Genomic DNA, 14,295 nt, shown 5'->3' with positions numbered 1-14,295 from the left:
CAAATCTGTCTTGGAAGATTGCTGTCAGCTTGCTAGTTTACTAGCAGTGGTGTTTATGCCTGTTGACACCGTGAAACCCACCTTATAGCTTCTGGCTCTTGTAATCTTGATTCTTGAAAGTAAGGTGGCAGCTCTGATGCTGGTTTTGGGGAACAGTATCAGCAGGTCTCTGTGCAATTGCTGTTTTCCCCCAACAGGAAGAAACACAACTCGCTCACCAAAACAACCCAAAATGATATAAATGGGTGGGGGAAAAAAAAGCCCACTCAATTCTGCGTTCTTGTGTACTTTCTGCTTAATGTCTTGGAGAAGAGCGGGGATCTAGAAAGCATCTGTATGGGCAGAAAGTGCCATTATGTTCCAGATTTTGGGAAGATAGAGTGCAGTTTGAATTCCCTTTGGAATTGAGGCCATACATAGGAATGATTTCCTGCTGGGATTTAAAGTGCTTCAACTCACCTTTCTGATTACTTTATTTGTCTGGAAAATAACCCTATCCGTAGCTCAAAAATGGCTGTTGGGGAGCTGCAGCTCTATTATGCCAGTGCCATCACTGAACATTTTCCAGCAGTCCTTGTAACAAGAAGATGGCAACCAGCTGCATGTGTCAACATTTTAGGGGCTGTACAAATATCCTCTCAAATGCTTCATTTCCTCAGGTTCCCAGCAGATGCCAAGTGCTTGAAGAGAAGACTAGGATAGTGACACACAGCACACTTCTCTAGCTTTACATGCTGCCTTGTCTGCAGGAGCATGGCCTGCAGGCACATCAGTAAAGTAGAAATATTGCTGGTGTTTGGCAGCATGGGATAAGAAGGAGCTTGTGTGAAAAAGGCTTTGTCCTTTTCTCGTTCCACACCACTACTTTTGAAGAAAGTTGTCTGCAAAAGCAGTTAGTTTCAGAATCACACTATCACTTCCAGGAACACCGTTGCCAAAGAAAGCCGAATTTTGAACATAGTCCAGAAGCCACAAGGTGATAAGAGGCTGTCTCAGCAGCAGAGTACACTTCCACATGTCAGAGTGCTGCCCTTTCTGTGCTTGGCAACCTTCTGATCTCTCTCACTTCACATTCAAGAAACATTTATAAATCTCTTCTCCTCACAGGCACTTTTACAGAGATTGCTGTGAATCCCTGGGAAGATTCTACTTTGTTTTGGTTTTGACACCCTTTTCATCCTATTAGTAAATGCTTCTAGGATGCTGAGATATGGGACACTTAAGCTTGGAAAATGGTAGTCTGTATCTTCTATCCCCCCATGGCTTGCTGGGCTGGGATTCAGCTCAGGCCTGGAGTGACTCCCCATTTGGTTCTCTATAGTCTAAACACAGCTGAAAACCAAACCATGAAGGACCAGCTTGGTAGGAGCAGGCAGCAGCAGGCTCTTTGATACCATGCAGTGTATTTTTGCCTGGCAAGCTCTGTAAAATAAAAGGTGTCCTGTCGTGAATTGAAGGACAGTGTTCACTTACTGTGCTTAGATTGGAGATTGTGCTCTAAAATCAGCTGTGATCATGGATTGAAACCTTGAATGCTTAGTTGGGAGTTAAGCAGCTTGTCACCAGATCACCATGTCAACCCTCTGAAAGTGACCTACTTTCCTGCCATTTTTATTCAAATTGCTGGACCGAGCCTTGTAATCAGATAATATGTGCTTGATGAGTGTTGAATTCCATTAGCTGCTCTATAATAACTGAGTTGGAGGTCATATATCTTGTAAATTTCTGGCTTGACACCATTTGTGTTATAGCATTACCAGTAAATATTTCTAATTAAAATTCCTTTAACAATGTGTGAAATCTTCTCCTTTCACTCTCTGAACTACTGTCTTAACTGTCACATCAAAACAAATTAGACCCACCCATCTGTTTTGTAGTATCATATGAGTGAGCTTAATCTCTAGCTGTAGAAAATGTGGGTGATGAAGATGTCAAGCATTTAGTCTGGGAAAATATATATAAATTATTGTAAGCATATGAATAAATACAGTGTACATTCATCTCACTCCTGGGGTACTGTACCACATGCAGCATAAAAAGTATGAGACCCACTGATAAATTGTTAGTGAGGAAGTGACAGTGGTTGGGCAGCCATCGTTCCTCACTAAGGAAGTGCGCCCATCAGTTCTTTGATAAGTGTAATCATAACGCTGCTCCTAGCAGCAGCCATTTTGTTACAGGAAAGACAGGCAAACGCAGGACCTGGTTTCCTTTTTAGGTCTGAAAAGGGAATAATTATAGAGAGACTTTTAGAAAATCCAAGTTTTCCTGTCATTGCTTAAACTGTCTGAAAGAGTTATACGTTGCTTATCTCTTTCCTCTGTTTTCAGACTGAGCTGCTTGACCTCTCCACAGTGGATGTAATCTTGATCTCAAACTATCACTGCATGATGGCATTGCCCTACATCACAGAGTACACAGGATTCACTGGAACAGTGTATGCCACTGAGCCCACTGTTCAAATTGGCAGGTAAAAAGCCCCTTGCTATCCTCTGCTCCTCTTTCATCACTGCTAAGGAAAAGGTGTAAAGGATAATACGGGTAGAGGAGTAGTGTCTAAAGTTCCAAAGAGGCTCTTAGGCAGTAGCTGAATACCAGCCAAGTCCTTAGTGCTGAAAATGTGTTAACTCAGTGTTTCCCAAACTCTGGAACTGCCTGTCATTTACAGCAGATGTTTTGTGTTGAGTCCAGGCAGATGTGGAATAGTAGATCTTGGGTGGACAGAGATACCTTGAGCAGCAGTTACCGTGTAGCCTGCTTCAAACCTTCAAGAACCATGAATCAAAGATCTTTCTTGTCCTCTTTGCTCCCCTTAAACAAAAGAGAAGTCACCAATATTTTAATAAATGCTTTTAAGATTATTGCCTTGTTGTTTTTCAGCATTTGAGATTCATACCAGTCTCCACTCCGTGGAAGGGAATTCAAGCTGGCTTCATTTCAAATGACAGTTGAGATTCTCTCATAAGCTCCTAACTCTAAAGAGAAGCAGAGAGAAAAGCAGCAGAAATATGAGACAAGTAGAAAATGCAAGGTGTTCCAGTGCTGTCAAAAAGTTAGCATTTGATTGTCTAATTTGGTAGTACTTTCTTTCAAAGTTTGTTGATCAAATAGGTCAATCCCAGCAAGCAAAGGCTGCAGCTTTCTTCCTGGATGTGTCTAACACAGTTGTGCTGTGTGCATTTCCCATACAGAGCAACTGCCATGTTCAATAATTAGAAATCAGATTAAGCTGTGGTTTCTGAACTTCTGATGTAAGCACTTCAGGGTAGGAACCTTTGTCTATTAACTTTCCACACCAGAATACAAACTTTCCACGACCAGAATAATTCTCCTTTTGTTTAAAAACAAAAACTAAAGGCTCTTGAAAGAGAAAGGAACTATGTAAATATGAACTAGTAGTAGATCTTTGGGCTCTTGCTGGCCCATAGCTGAAGATAACAAGCATAGGCTTGTTGAAGGGTAGACTCTGGTATGGTTCTCACCATCTCAAGTAAATCAGTGTACTGTTCTTCTACAGTTAAATCTGCCATTTCGTGCCTTCAAAGTAAAGCATGTGTACAACTGCAAATGCTGCTTACTTTTGGGCAGTGAAATCCATATTAACAGTTTGTAATGACTGATGTTTTTCTGTGTCAAATACTGTACTGTGCGTTTGTAGATGAGGAGGGTCCCTCTGACAATGTGCTTGACTCCTGAAAGTGGTGAACAGACAGACATCAGCTGACATGTTTTCTTAATATATTTTATCTCATTCCTTGTGGCAAGCAGGCAGTAATGTAGAAATCGTCTTGTATAGCAGGAGAGATTTGGGAGTTCCTCTTGCCCTTCTGCTTTCCCAATAACCCATAACCCAGTAGGCCAGATCCTTTTACTGTCACAATCAGTCAGATAGAATTGGACTAGCTGAAATTTGATGTACACAGCAGGAAAACAGGTGTAGCACTGATAATTGCTGCAATGCCTCTGGAGGAGGAAGCCTTCTTTGAAACCGTTTGACAGTGTTACAATTCATGTGATATTTTGGAGTGATTTGGGACAAATCAGGTTATGTCTTATCTGAAAGGCTGCAATTCCAATAACTTCGTTGTTGTTTTCAGACTTCTCATGGAAGAACTGGTGAATTCCATTGAACGTGTGCCAAAGGCTCAGTCTGCCTCCATGTGGAAGAACAAGGAGGTACAGAGGTAAGGAACAGCCATCTGTGGAGGGTGACTGTCCTAAAACTCTAAAACTCTAACCAAACTTTAGCATTAAGTGTAAAAATTGGTCAGCTGCCACCACCTGAGGTTTGATTTGCTAATGCCACTAAGCAGCAAGAACAGTTAAGTGGTGTACAGGAACTCCACAAGCTTGGTTCTTGGTAGAAGATTTGGTAAGGCACATGCCTCCTCTGTCTTCCCTCACGTAGCATAGCTCTATGATGGTAGATAAAAATGGAGGATTTTTGTTAGCATCATAAAAAGTTGATGAAATTAGCAAGCTGTTTACAACACAACATTAATAAGTTTAATAGTTTTAATTTAAAATGATATTTGTGCTCGTGTTTACCAAAATGCTGAGAAAGTAGGCAATGAACTGTTGGAAGTGACTGGGAGCAAACCACAGTGCAGTGCCATCTTTCCTCCCAGGTTGCAGCCTCTTTCACACTTGAACAACAAAAAGATTTTGTTTTTTTTTTTTCCCACTGTTTTAAAGTTTAGAAACAAATTGAAGCTTTAAAAAAAAAAAAAAAAAAGTTGATTGGAAATTCAAGCTCTGTTATTTCTGTTACAAAACCAAGATGCTCAAATGAGGTGTTCAAAATTCTACCTCTGGAATTTTGGAAGTGTCTGTAATCCAAAAGTTTTTCTAATAGTTTACTAATAGCAGCTAATGCTTTCCTTGGAAGTGAAGATAACTTTAGGTGCACAATATGTTCCACAGAAGAAATAGTTTTGTTGCTAGCACATTTTAAATACAGACTTGGTTAAAGAAAGTTATTTTTAAATGCTGCTTTGTGCATTTTAAATGATCTCTCATTTTCTATTCTTAATGTGGCGTGATTTAAGAGTTTACTAAAAATGAATTATTTCCCAAGTTGTAAAAGTAGCATTTCAATATCACAAAGCAAGGAAATTAAAAATCCAAATTAACATATGCTTGGCTATATAGTATACTCCCCTGCTGAGCATAGGAGCAGTAACTCACATTTCTGAAGGAGGCAAGCAAAACAACGGTGTAAAACAAAACCAAAGATAAGGTTGATAAGGATTTTGTCCTGGTTGAGGTACACTCTCGTTAAAGTGGTGTCTTTTAATTTTGAAGTCTGCTGGCCTGAGTAGAATGACTCTTGAGGCTCACAGTTGTGTGATGAAAGAGGGCTGGAGCCATTATTCTCGTCACACTACTGCCTGTGTTTTGTATGCATGGCTTAGAGGAGGATCATATATCTTAGAGCTCATTTAATGTCACTTTCCTGGTGGTTGTATTTTAGAAAAAGTGCTGGCTAGCACTTTACACACTGTTGACTATTCCGAAGTGTACTCAGAGATGTGATCTTTGTTCTGATTCAGCTGCCACAGGAAAAGTATTTTTTGTCTCCCTTTGCTCAGGAAGTGCCCTAACATCCACAGTTCCTCCTTTCTGCTGTCAAGTAGCTGTTATAATGAGATACCAGTGGAGGTGGGAGGGAAGTACAAGAGCCCACCCCCTAGGAGGGACTGAACCAACCCTTCTGCGCCACTTACAGGATCTCTGTTGATCCCATAGCACTGCTGCAGCATGATGTCTTGCAGGGAACCTCAATCAGACTTCAGGTCCCCCAACTTATAGAGGTAAAATGTACACTTTATCCAAATACAAGCCAGAGGCAGAGCAAAGAAATGATAGAAGGAAGATAACCAAATGTAACTGGCAGCCCTGCAGCTGTTATACATCTTCCTATTCTAAACTCAGCCTTGAGGCTGGTAGGAACCAGTGGTTTCTGTGAGCTGGAACAGGATAGATCTAAATTCTCTTTCCAATTGAACCTGCCTGTACTATGAGTTTCCCTTCTTCACCTCCCTATGCCTCTGTTAAATGGAACTCCTACCCACCATAATGGCTAACGGGGGCTTAATTAATGTTTGCAAGATGTTTTGAGATTCCTGGTGGCAAGTGTCGTGCAAGCATGAGTAGAACTGATTATTATAGCATGTGAGCAAACATCCACGGGTCACAAATTAATACCTGGCTAATGGCACATGCAGGGTTAGGCTGACATCCATTATTTAAGAAAAAGTGATCCTTGGTGTTTTGTTTTGTTTTGTTTTTTTTGAACTCTTGGCTGTTGCTTGAAGGGAGTATTTATTACTTCTGAGTCTAACTGTAATTTTTCAGGCTGATCAGTCATACTGCTTTACAATTCAGCTAGTTCTACTCTGAATAATTAGTATAAAACACAAAGTATTTTCATCTTCATTAGATTAAGCATTGAAGCATTTTAAATGCAAATGCTGTGTAAAATATAATAAGTTCATTATTGTGGCTTACATTTTGCTATTATCTGATCCAGTCTAAACTAATTGCCCAGCAAGTTCTATTGCCATTGGTTTTTGTTTGAAATGAGCAGCCTCATGGAAGCTCTCTACTTGCTCAGACAGGTTATTTGTGGTGCTGATTAGGATTCAAGGGGCTAAGCTGGAAGTTTGCCTTACGAAAGACATTTTGGTGACTACTTGATGTTCTCTTACATCTTTCCAAAAGTGTCTGAAACAGAGTATTCCTGAAAGAGGGTAGCAGACAACAAGGGCACTCTTCTGACTGTGCAGATGCCCAGTTAAGGATACAAGGCCCTGAACTACTTAGGCATGAATTTTTTTTTTATATTAAGGATCAGATCGTGCTGCTTCAGAATACCTCCCTGTTCATGACTGTAGGTTGTCTGTTCCTGAATCTACCCACGTACATCTGGTTGTTACGAGGTGATCTGAACAGGATGTTACTGTAGTGCATGGTGGAAGGAAGGGATGCCATTCAGAGGGACCTCAACAGGCTTGAAAGGTGGCCTGGGTGAACCTGATGAGGTTCAACACATCAAAGTACAAGGTTTGGCACTTGGGCCGGAGGAATCCCAGGCCCAATCCATACAGACTGGAAGAAGCAGCCCTGCAGAGAAGGACCTGGGGGTCCTGATGGTTGAAAAGCTGAACATGAGCCAGCAGTGTGCTCTTGCAGCTCGGAAAGCAAATGGTATCCTGGGCTCCATCAGAAGAGGGGTGGCCAGCAGGGACAGGGAGGTGATTGTCCCCCTCTACTCTGCTCTTGTGAGGCCCCATCTGCAGTGCTGTGTCCAGGTCTGGAGATTCATGATCCTTGAGATTCCTCCCAACCCTGGCCATTCCGTGATTCCGTAGTGTTAGTAGCTTCACTCACAGCTTTAAAATATCCTCCAGGAATGGGTACAGATTTTAGAGGTGAGGTGACAGGTTGAATGCAAGCAGGGGCACATCTGAGGAACCAGGAAAGAATGAAACAGCTTGGAGACTGGTCACTGGTCTCTGTTAGGAATCAAGGCATATTTACAATGGAGCCACAGAGTCAAGGCTAATAGGAACTTGCTTCTATCAGCAAGGACAATTCCCCACTTTTCTCCATTACCTGGAGATATATTCTCCCCTTCCCAGAAGAGAAGCTCCTGAAAGCATCCAGCACTAAATGCTTCTTATGGTAGGTTAAAGGCTTTTACAGGCAATTTGCTTCAGTGCAGTGGTGGACAACTATCCACATTGTTTGGCCTTTTGTTGCTTATGACTTCCCAAAAAAGACCTTGAACGCTTTGTTTGTTTCCTTAAGCGCAGCATGCTTTCAGCCAGCAAGTGCTGGAATTACACTTATCACACTAGACCTATACAGCAGGCTTGGCAAGAGCTGGTCTTAATCCTTTCTTCACTATCTTAAATTATGGAGGAGTTCAGTGACCTGGTAGATATAACAATAAATTAAATTCTTTTAAACAAATTGATCAAAGAAACTTCACCAATTTCCATAAATCTTTGGAAATTGGTTTGAATTAGCCTTTGATTTAGCATTGGTTTAATATACAAAAAAAAAAAAAATCCCTATTCTTCTTATGCATTTGGCAGCTGTGCTGCTTCCTGCCTCAGTTCATGTTGCTAAGGAAGATTTATTTCCCAGAAGTTAGCCATCTCTCTTACAGCCTGTGACATTTCAGTTCACTTCTTCCCTTGACAACGCTGTCCAGCTAACTTGCAGTGTCTGTGAATAGCAGGATGGATGGGTTTTTCTTTGGTGTAAAACATCTTGAATACTTCCATGTAGGGGATCTCAAAGTGCTCTGCAGTGTCAGCTGATGTACTGTTGCCAGTAGGTTCTGAGGATGAGCAGCATATCTGAGTTGAAGGCAAAGAATCTGGAGTGCAGGGACACATGGTCCTATAGGACAGTGGTGTCAAAACTGAGAGCAGAGCCAGTGTTGGTTCATGTTCTGGTACCGGTATTTGAATCACAAGTTTGGAGCTTACTTCTGATTTTCAAATTCTTAGTTTTAGAACTGGGTTATGCAGAGTAGACACTGATGGAAGTCATCTCTACTAATTCTAGTAGTGCGTTTCATGTTGACATCCTTCATTGGTGGCAAAAATAACACTGGAGTTGTTAGAACACCTTCACCTCAGCTACTCCGAAGAAGGCTGGATAGGATCAATAATAAGAAAGCTAAAGGTGAGGTAAAATGGACAGTGTGATTCTACCTCTCAACATGCAGAAAGCCTTGCTCCTCACTTTGAAGCACCACACATATTTAAAAGAAAAAGAAGGAAAAAGAGAAAATCCAATCTCTAAGGATATGAGGGGGAATGGTGATCCATCAGGAAGTTCTGAAAATGCCCAGATCCTTTTGACCTTTGCAGATTGCTGCCAGCCCCTCTGAAAGATGCAGTGGAGGTGTCAATGTGGAGGAAGTGCTACACCATGCCCGAAGTGAATGCTGCTCTCAGTAAGATCCAGCTGGTGGGGTATTCCCAGAAAATTGTGAGTATCAGCAGAGTTTTCCTCAGGTCAACAGTAACATCTTGTTGCTTTCCAGCTTTCTCCCTACAAAAGCCTGAAAAATGCCCTTCCTTTTCTATTTTTCTTCTAGATCCTGTTAAAGATGTAGTTACTCTGACCTGAGAAAGTAAGGCAAGATTGCAAGATTGTGTATTATTGAAATGCACCCTAGTCTGTCTCCCAGGAAGGGTTGTTGTTTGTTGAAAATCAGGAGTATCCATTTGTCTCTCCTATTCCTCAGGGGAAGCCAATTTTAAGGCGTACCTGTGAATTTAGAATTGATGTCTGGCCCACTGAGAGCTTGGAGGATGTACCAAATGAATGTATCCTTTCTGTCTGTAAGCCACATCCCCTTCTGAGTTACTGTATCTCACTTCTGGGAATCTTTTTGAGTGCTTTAGCCTCCGCTTTCTTTTACAGAACAAATTAGGGATTGTAAACAAAACCTAATGGTTCAACCTGAACTTCAAACACTGCTTTCCCAAGGTTCTCAGCTAAGGTTAGTTGTATCTAATGCTGCTAACTATAATCCAGTGTAGTTTGTAGAATGAACTGACCAACAGTTCAGTAGCCTGCAATACACTCTTATGGGCAGCATGTGTACCGTGGTGCCTGCTATTGTTGCACACCAACATGAGGTAAGAAGGTGGATTATAGTAAATTGTATACCCAGATTTTTTGTTTGCTCCTTTTTCATTACCTAAGGGCCAATGAAGTTCAGAAACTATTGTTTGTATGTAAGGCAGTTTGAAGCAATAACCAGTGCAGCTAGGAACTAAATTGGATGGGTTTGTGTTTGTGTGCTGCTGCATTACAGCTGGTGAGAAAAGACCTTGAGCCATCACTAACATGGGTGCTGATGTAAATATCAGCTGCATTTTTGTCTAGCCAGCAGTCAGGTTGAGTGTACTTGGAATTCCTCAGTATTAATGGGTAATTACTCTTCACTTTCGGCTGTCCTCACAGTGTGGGTGAATCTCACCATGTTTTAGATCTGTACCTCTGAGCCAATTGTTCTTTTATAGTTACTGGGAGAGGGGGCAGAGACATTCCTAGAGCATCTTTTATCTCTTCCCAAAGATGACTTTTAAAACAATGAAAGTCTAATTAGTCAGCTAACCCCAAATGTGGCAACATCAGGAATGGATTGTTGTCCATTACGAACTCAGAGGAATGGAGACCTTGTTTTGAGACGCCAAATATGTACTGGGATACTAGAAAAATCATTAGTATTGCATGAATGCTTGTTCTATTATTCAGTAACCAGAAAGTACAACACATTAGTGAGGTATACATGGAGGCTTATTTTCCTTTCTCCAAACAATTCTAATACATTGCTGTGTACAGAAAGCAATAAACTTTCTAAAAACACCTAGAAATGAGACAGTTGACAGGTTGCTTGTGCTCAGAGCTGAAACTGAAATTTGGATTGAGTTTGAAGGGAGTTGTTCTTAAATCACCAGTAGGTAGCATTAAAAATACAAATATATATATATTTGTAACTAAGTGATTGGTAAAATTGTTAAGTGACTTTGTCTTTAAATATACATTTTATACAGCAAAATCTGTGAGTCAGACAGAATTTTATATCAGTACATAACAACTTGCTATGCTGTCTTTCCTTCTCTCCTGCTGGTCTATATTGATAAAATTTGCCCAAGGGAGTATAAAGTTTTCAAAGATCTAAACTCCTACAAAGTTCCTCAGTACATCAAAACCAGATGGACCACAGTTAGTTCCTCCAGTGAGAATTATGTTGCAGTGTGAACTTGGCTACTGAAGGATTAACATGGAAGAGAGACCTGATGAAGACTACCTCAGGAGAAGTTTTTCTCAGAGCTTGTGTTCTGTTAGACCTGGGGAAATTAAAACAGCGGACATAAGACAAATACCAGCTTCATAAAAGCCTTGAATAGCAGAACTAGTTTAAGTTGTTATCACTGATTATAAAATAACCTGTTCTCATTTCTCTCGGGCTCTCTCAAGTTAATTTCTCTTCCTGTGTGTTTCAGGAGTTGTTTGGTGCTGTGCAGGTCACACCTCTCAGCTCAGGCTACGCTCTTGGAAGTTCCAATTGGATTATCCAGTCACACTATGAAAAGGTTTCCTACGTTTCAGGATCTTCTCTGCTTACAACACATCCTCAGGTACAACCACTTTTGGTACACTTCTCTAAAGACAAGTGTCTTTGCCAAAAAAAAAACAAAAACAAACAAACAAAAAAAAACAATATAGAAAAACCAGCAGAAGGGCTCACTCCTCTGAGATCAGGCATAGTGTGGAATCTGTACAGATGTACCTCTGTTAGTACTTGGCTGGACTTTGAATGGTGGTTAGAAAGACATAGCACCCTGGTAAGGGAGCATGTTAATAGAGAAGGACAACTAAAATTTTTTATTATTGATGATTTGGTGTTAACTTACTTTCTGCTTTGAAGTTCTCCATCACCTTAAGTAGGAAAATTTCAACAGAGTTAAACAATAGACCATTAGTGACTCTCAGTAAAATATGGATTTTTTTTTTTAGGAGTCTTTACAGACAGTTCGCAGACTGCTTCTATATCACTTCTGAAACATCCTTCCTTGGGAGAAATGATAGCTTACTGGCTGCCAACATTTCCACCCTGCTCTGCTGAGGGCAAAGTCTTTATAGTGCTGTAGATGTAATTTCCAGTAAATTAATTCTCTCTAGATCCATAAATTCTTCGTGCAAAGAATAGCTTGAAGTTTGCAGTACTATGTGCTTCAGAAGTTGTCAAAATAGTTGGAAGCAATATTAGCGTGAGGTATTTAAAAATAATTTAGAAAATGTGTCAGGTTCATGAGGAGTAAGTAATTCCCCCAAGGTGAGTATCTTCTAAAGAGGGTTGCTTCTGAGCACCCTTCCTTTAAAAGCTTGATCTCAAGAATTGAACAATAGATAGTGTGTCTGTACTTACCTGCATACAAGGCATCAGAGTCTCTCTCTTTTTTTCATCATCTGCCTCATCCTGGCCTGGGCAATGTTCTTTTGAGACCTTCTGCTGAAGGAACACAAGCAATATTTAACAAGGCATGAATGTTAAACTTCTGTGAGGAGAAACTTTGATCTATGAGGGACAACTGGGGGATCAGGCCCAGCCAGCATGGGTTCATGAAGGGCAAGTCTTGCTTGACCAACCTCATCTCCTTCATGATTGGGTGACCCACCTGGCAGATGAGGGAAAGGCTGTTGATGTTGTCTTCCTAGCAAAACCTTTGACACTGTCTCCCATAGTGCTGGAGAAAGAGCAGCTCATGGCTTGGACAGGTACACTCTTTGCTGGGTAAAGAACTGAAGGGACAGGCCCAGAAAGTGGTGCTGAATGGACTCAAATCCAGTTGGTGTCTGGTGCTCCCCAGGATTTGATATTGAGGCCTGTCTTGTTCAGTGTATTTATTGATGACCTAGATGAGGGCATTGAGTGCACCCTCAGTAAATTTTCAGGTGAGAAGGTTGGGAGGAAATGTCAATCTGCCTGGGGGTAGGAAGACCCTACAGAGGGATCTGGACAGGCTGGATAGCTGCACTGAGGGTTGAAGTTGAACAAGACTAAGTGCTGGGTCCTGCACTTTGGCCACAACAACCCCAGGCAATAGTACAGGCTACAAGAATGTGGTTTAGTGGGAAATATTGGTGATAGGTGGATGGTTGGACTGGGCGATCTTAGAGATCTTTTCCAACCTTGGTGATTCTATGATTCCATAGGAATCTTCTATAGGAAGTGGTTTGGACTGAACTGTTCATTCTACCAACACTAGTTCTTAGACCAAATGGTGGATGAAAGCCTCTTCTTTTTTTTTTTTTTTAGCATACAATCCATTGCACTTTGCATTATTTTTTACTAACACATAATTTGAAGGATAGCTTATGAAGTAATTGAGAATGCATTCAGATTGTCCTTTTCTTGTTATTCACCACATCACAAATGTTCCTAGGTATCAGATCACTTTTGTACCCAGAGAGAGGGTACAGAGTAGTCAATGGCTCGATGTCCAGCTGGAGATCAGTGACAAGTGATGTCCCTCAGGGGTCAATACTGGGACAGGTGCTCTTTAACATCTTCATCAATGTCATTGACAGCGACACCAGGTGCACTCTCAGCAAGTTTGCAGATGACACAAAGCTGAGTGCTGTGGTCGACACGCTCAAGGGATGGGATGTGCCATTCAGACATGCCTAGACTAGCTGAGCAGTGGGCCCAGGTGAATCTCATGAGGCTCAATAAATCCAACTGAAAGGTCTTGCAACTGAGTCTTGGCAACCCATGCTGTCAGTGCAATCTGGAGGTTGCAAGCATAGAGCACAGCTCTACTGAAAAGGACCTGGGCATACAGGTGGATGGCAGCTGAACATGAGCCAGCACTGTGCCCTCGCATCCCAGAAAGCCATCTGTATCCTGGGCTGCATCGAAAGCAGCGTGGCCAGCAGGGTGAGGGAGGGGGATCATGCCCCTTTACCCTGCACTGGTGAAATCTCACCTGGAGTACTGCATCCAACTGTGGAGTCCTCACTACATGGATGTGTTGGAGCACATCCAGAGGAGGGCCACAAAAATGATCCTAGGGATGGAAAGCATCTCCAATTAGAACAGGCTGAAAGAGCAGAGGCTGTGCAGCTTGGAGAACAGAAGGCTGCAGGGAGACAGAGCAGCCTCTCAGTGCCTAAAGGGAGGCTTTAAGAAAAAGGATAACAGACTTTTTAGCAGGACCTATTGTCACAGGACAAGGAGAAAGAGTTTCAAACTAAAAGAAGATTTGTTCCTCTCTTCCTTCCAATTTAATTTCTTTACAGTAAGAGTGGTGGGGCACTGGCACAGATTGCACAGAGAGGTGGTGGGTGCCCTGTCCTTGGAGACACTCATGGTCAGGCTGGATGGGGCTCTGAGCAATCTGATCTAGCAGATTTCCCTATTTATTGCAGGACAGTTGGGCTAGATAACCTTGAAGTGTTCCTTCCAATTCAAACTACTCTATGATCACTTGCATTTCAGGTATCATTGTTATATATGTTCTTCCAGATGGCTGTTGAAGACAGTGGATAGATTTTGACCTAATATTAATCCTCATAAACACCACTATGGGCACCTAAAACATGATAATTCTATAATGGCTAGTAGTTTTTGAGACCTGCCAACCAGCTATTCATCTGTTTGATATGTTTGACAGATAATATATAGTGATAACAATATCTTTGTTGGCACAAAGCCTAAATTTTGTTCAGTAATCCAGCAGTTTTTCATCAAAATGA

At 41.5% G+C, this 14,295-nt stretch overlaps 1 protein-coding gene across 1 annotated transcript in view; it reads left to right on the top strand.

Moving 5' to 3' along the window:
• The window catches only part of INTS9 (integrator complex subunit 9), a 71,052-nt gene that overhangs the window by 11,536 nt on the left and 45,221 nt on the right, over nt 1-14,295 (top strand). Inside the window, exons 5-8 of the mRNA XM_010708087.4 lie at nt 2,331-2,470; nt 4,098-4,184; nt 8,889-9,009; nt 11,040-11,174. Of these exons, the coding sequence (XP_010706389.1) occupies nt 2,331-2,470; nt 4,098-4,184; nt 8,889-9,009; nt 11,040-11,174 (483 nt within the window). The remainder of the gene's footprint in view (nt 1-2,330; nt 2,471-4,097; nt 4,185-8,888; nt 9,010-11,039; nt 11,175-14,295) is intronic.

The sequence above is a fragment of the Meleagris gallopavo genome, chromosome 2 (assembly GCF_905368555.1).
Source record: "Meleagris gallopavo chromosome 2, MGAL_WU_HG_1.1, whole genome shotgun sequence".
Lineage (NCBI taxonomy): Eukaryota > Metazoa > Chordata > Aves > Galliformes > Phasianidae > Meleagris > Meleagris gallopavo.
Note: the sequence above shows the minus strand (reverse complement) of the source record. Positions and strands in the feature narration are given on the sequence as shown.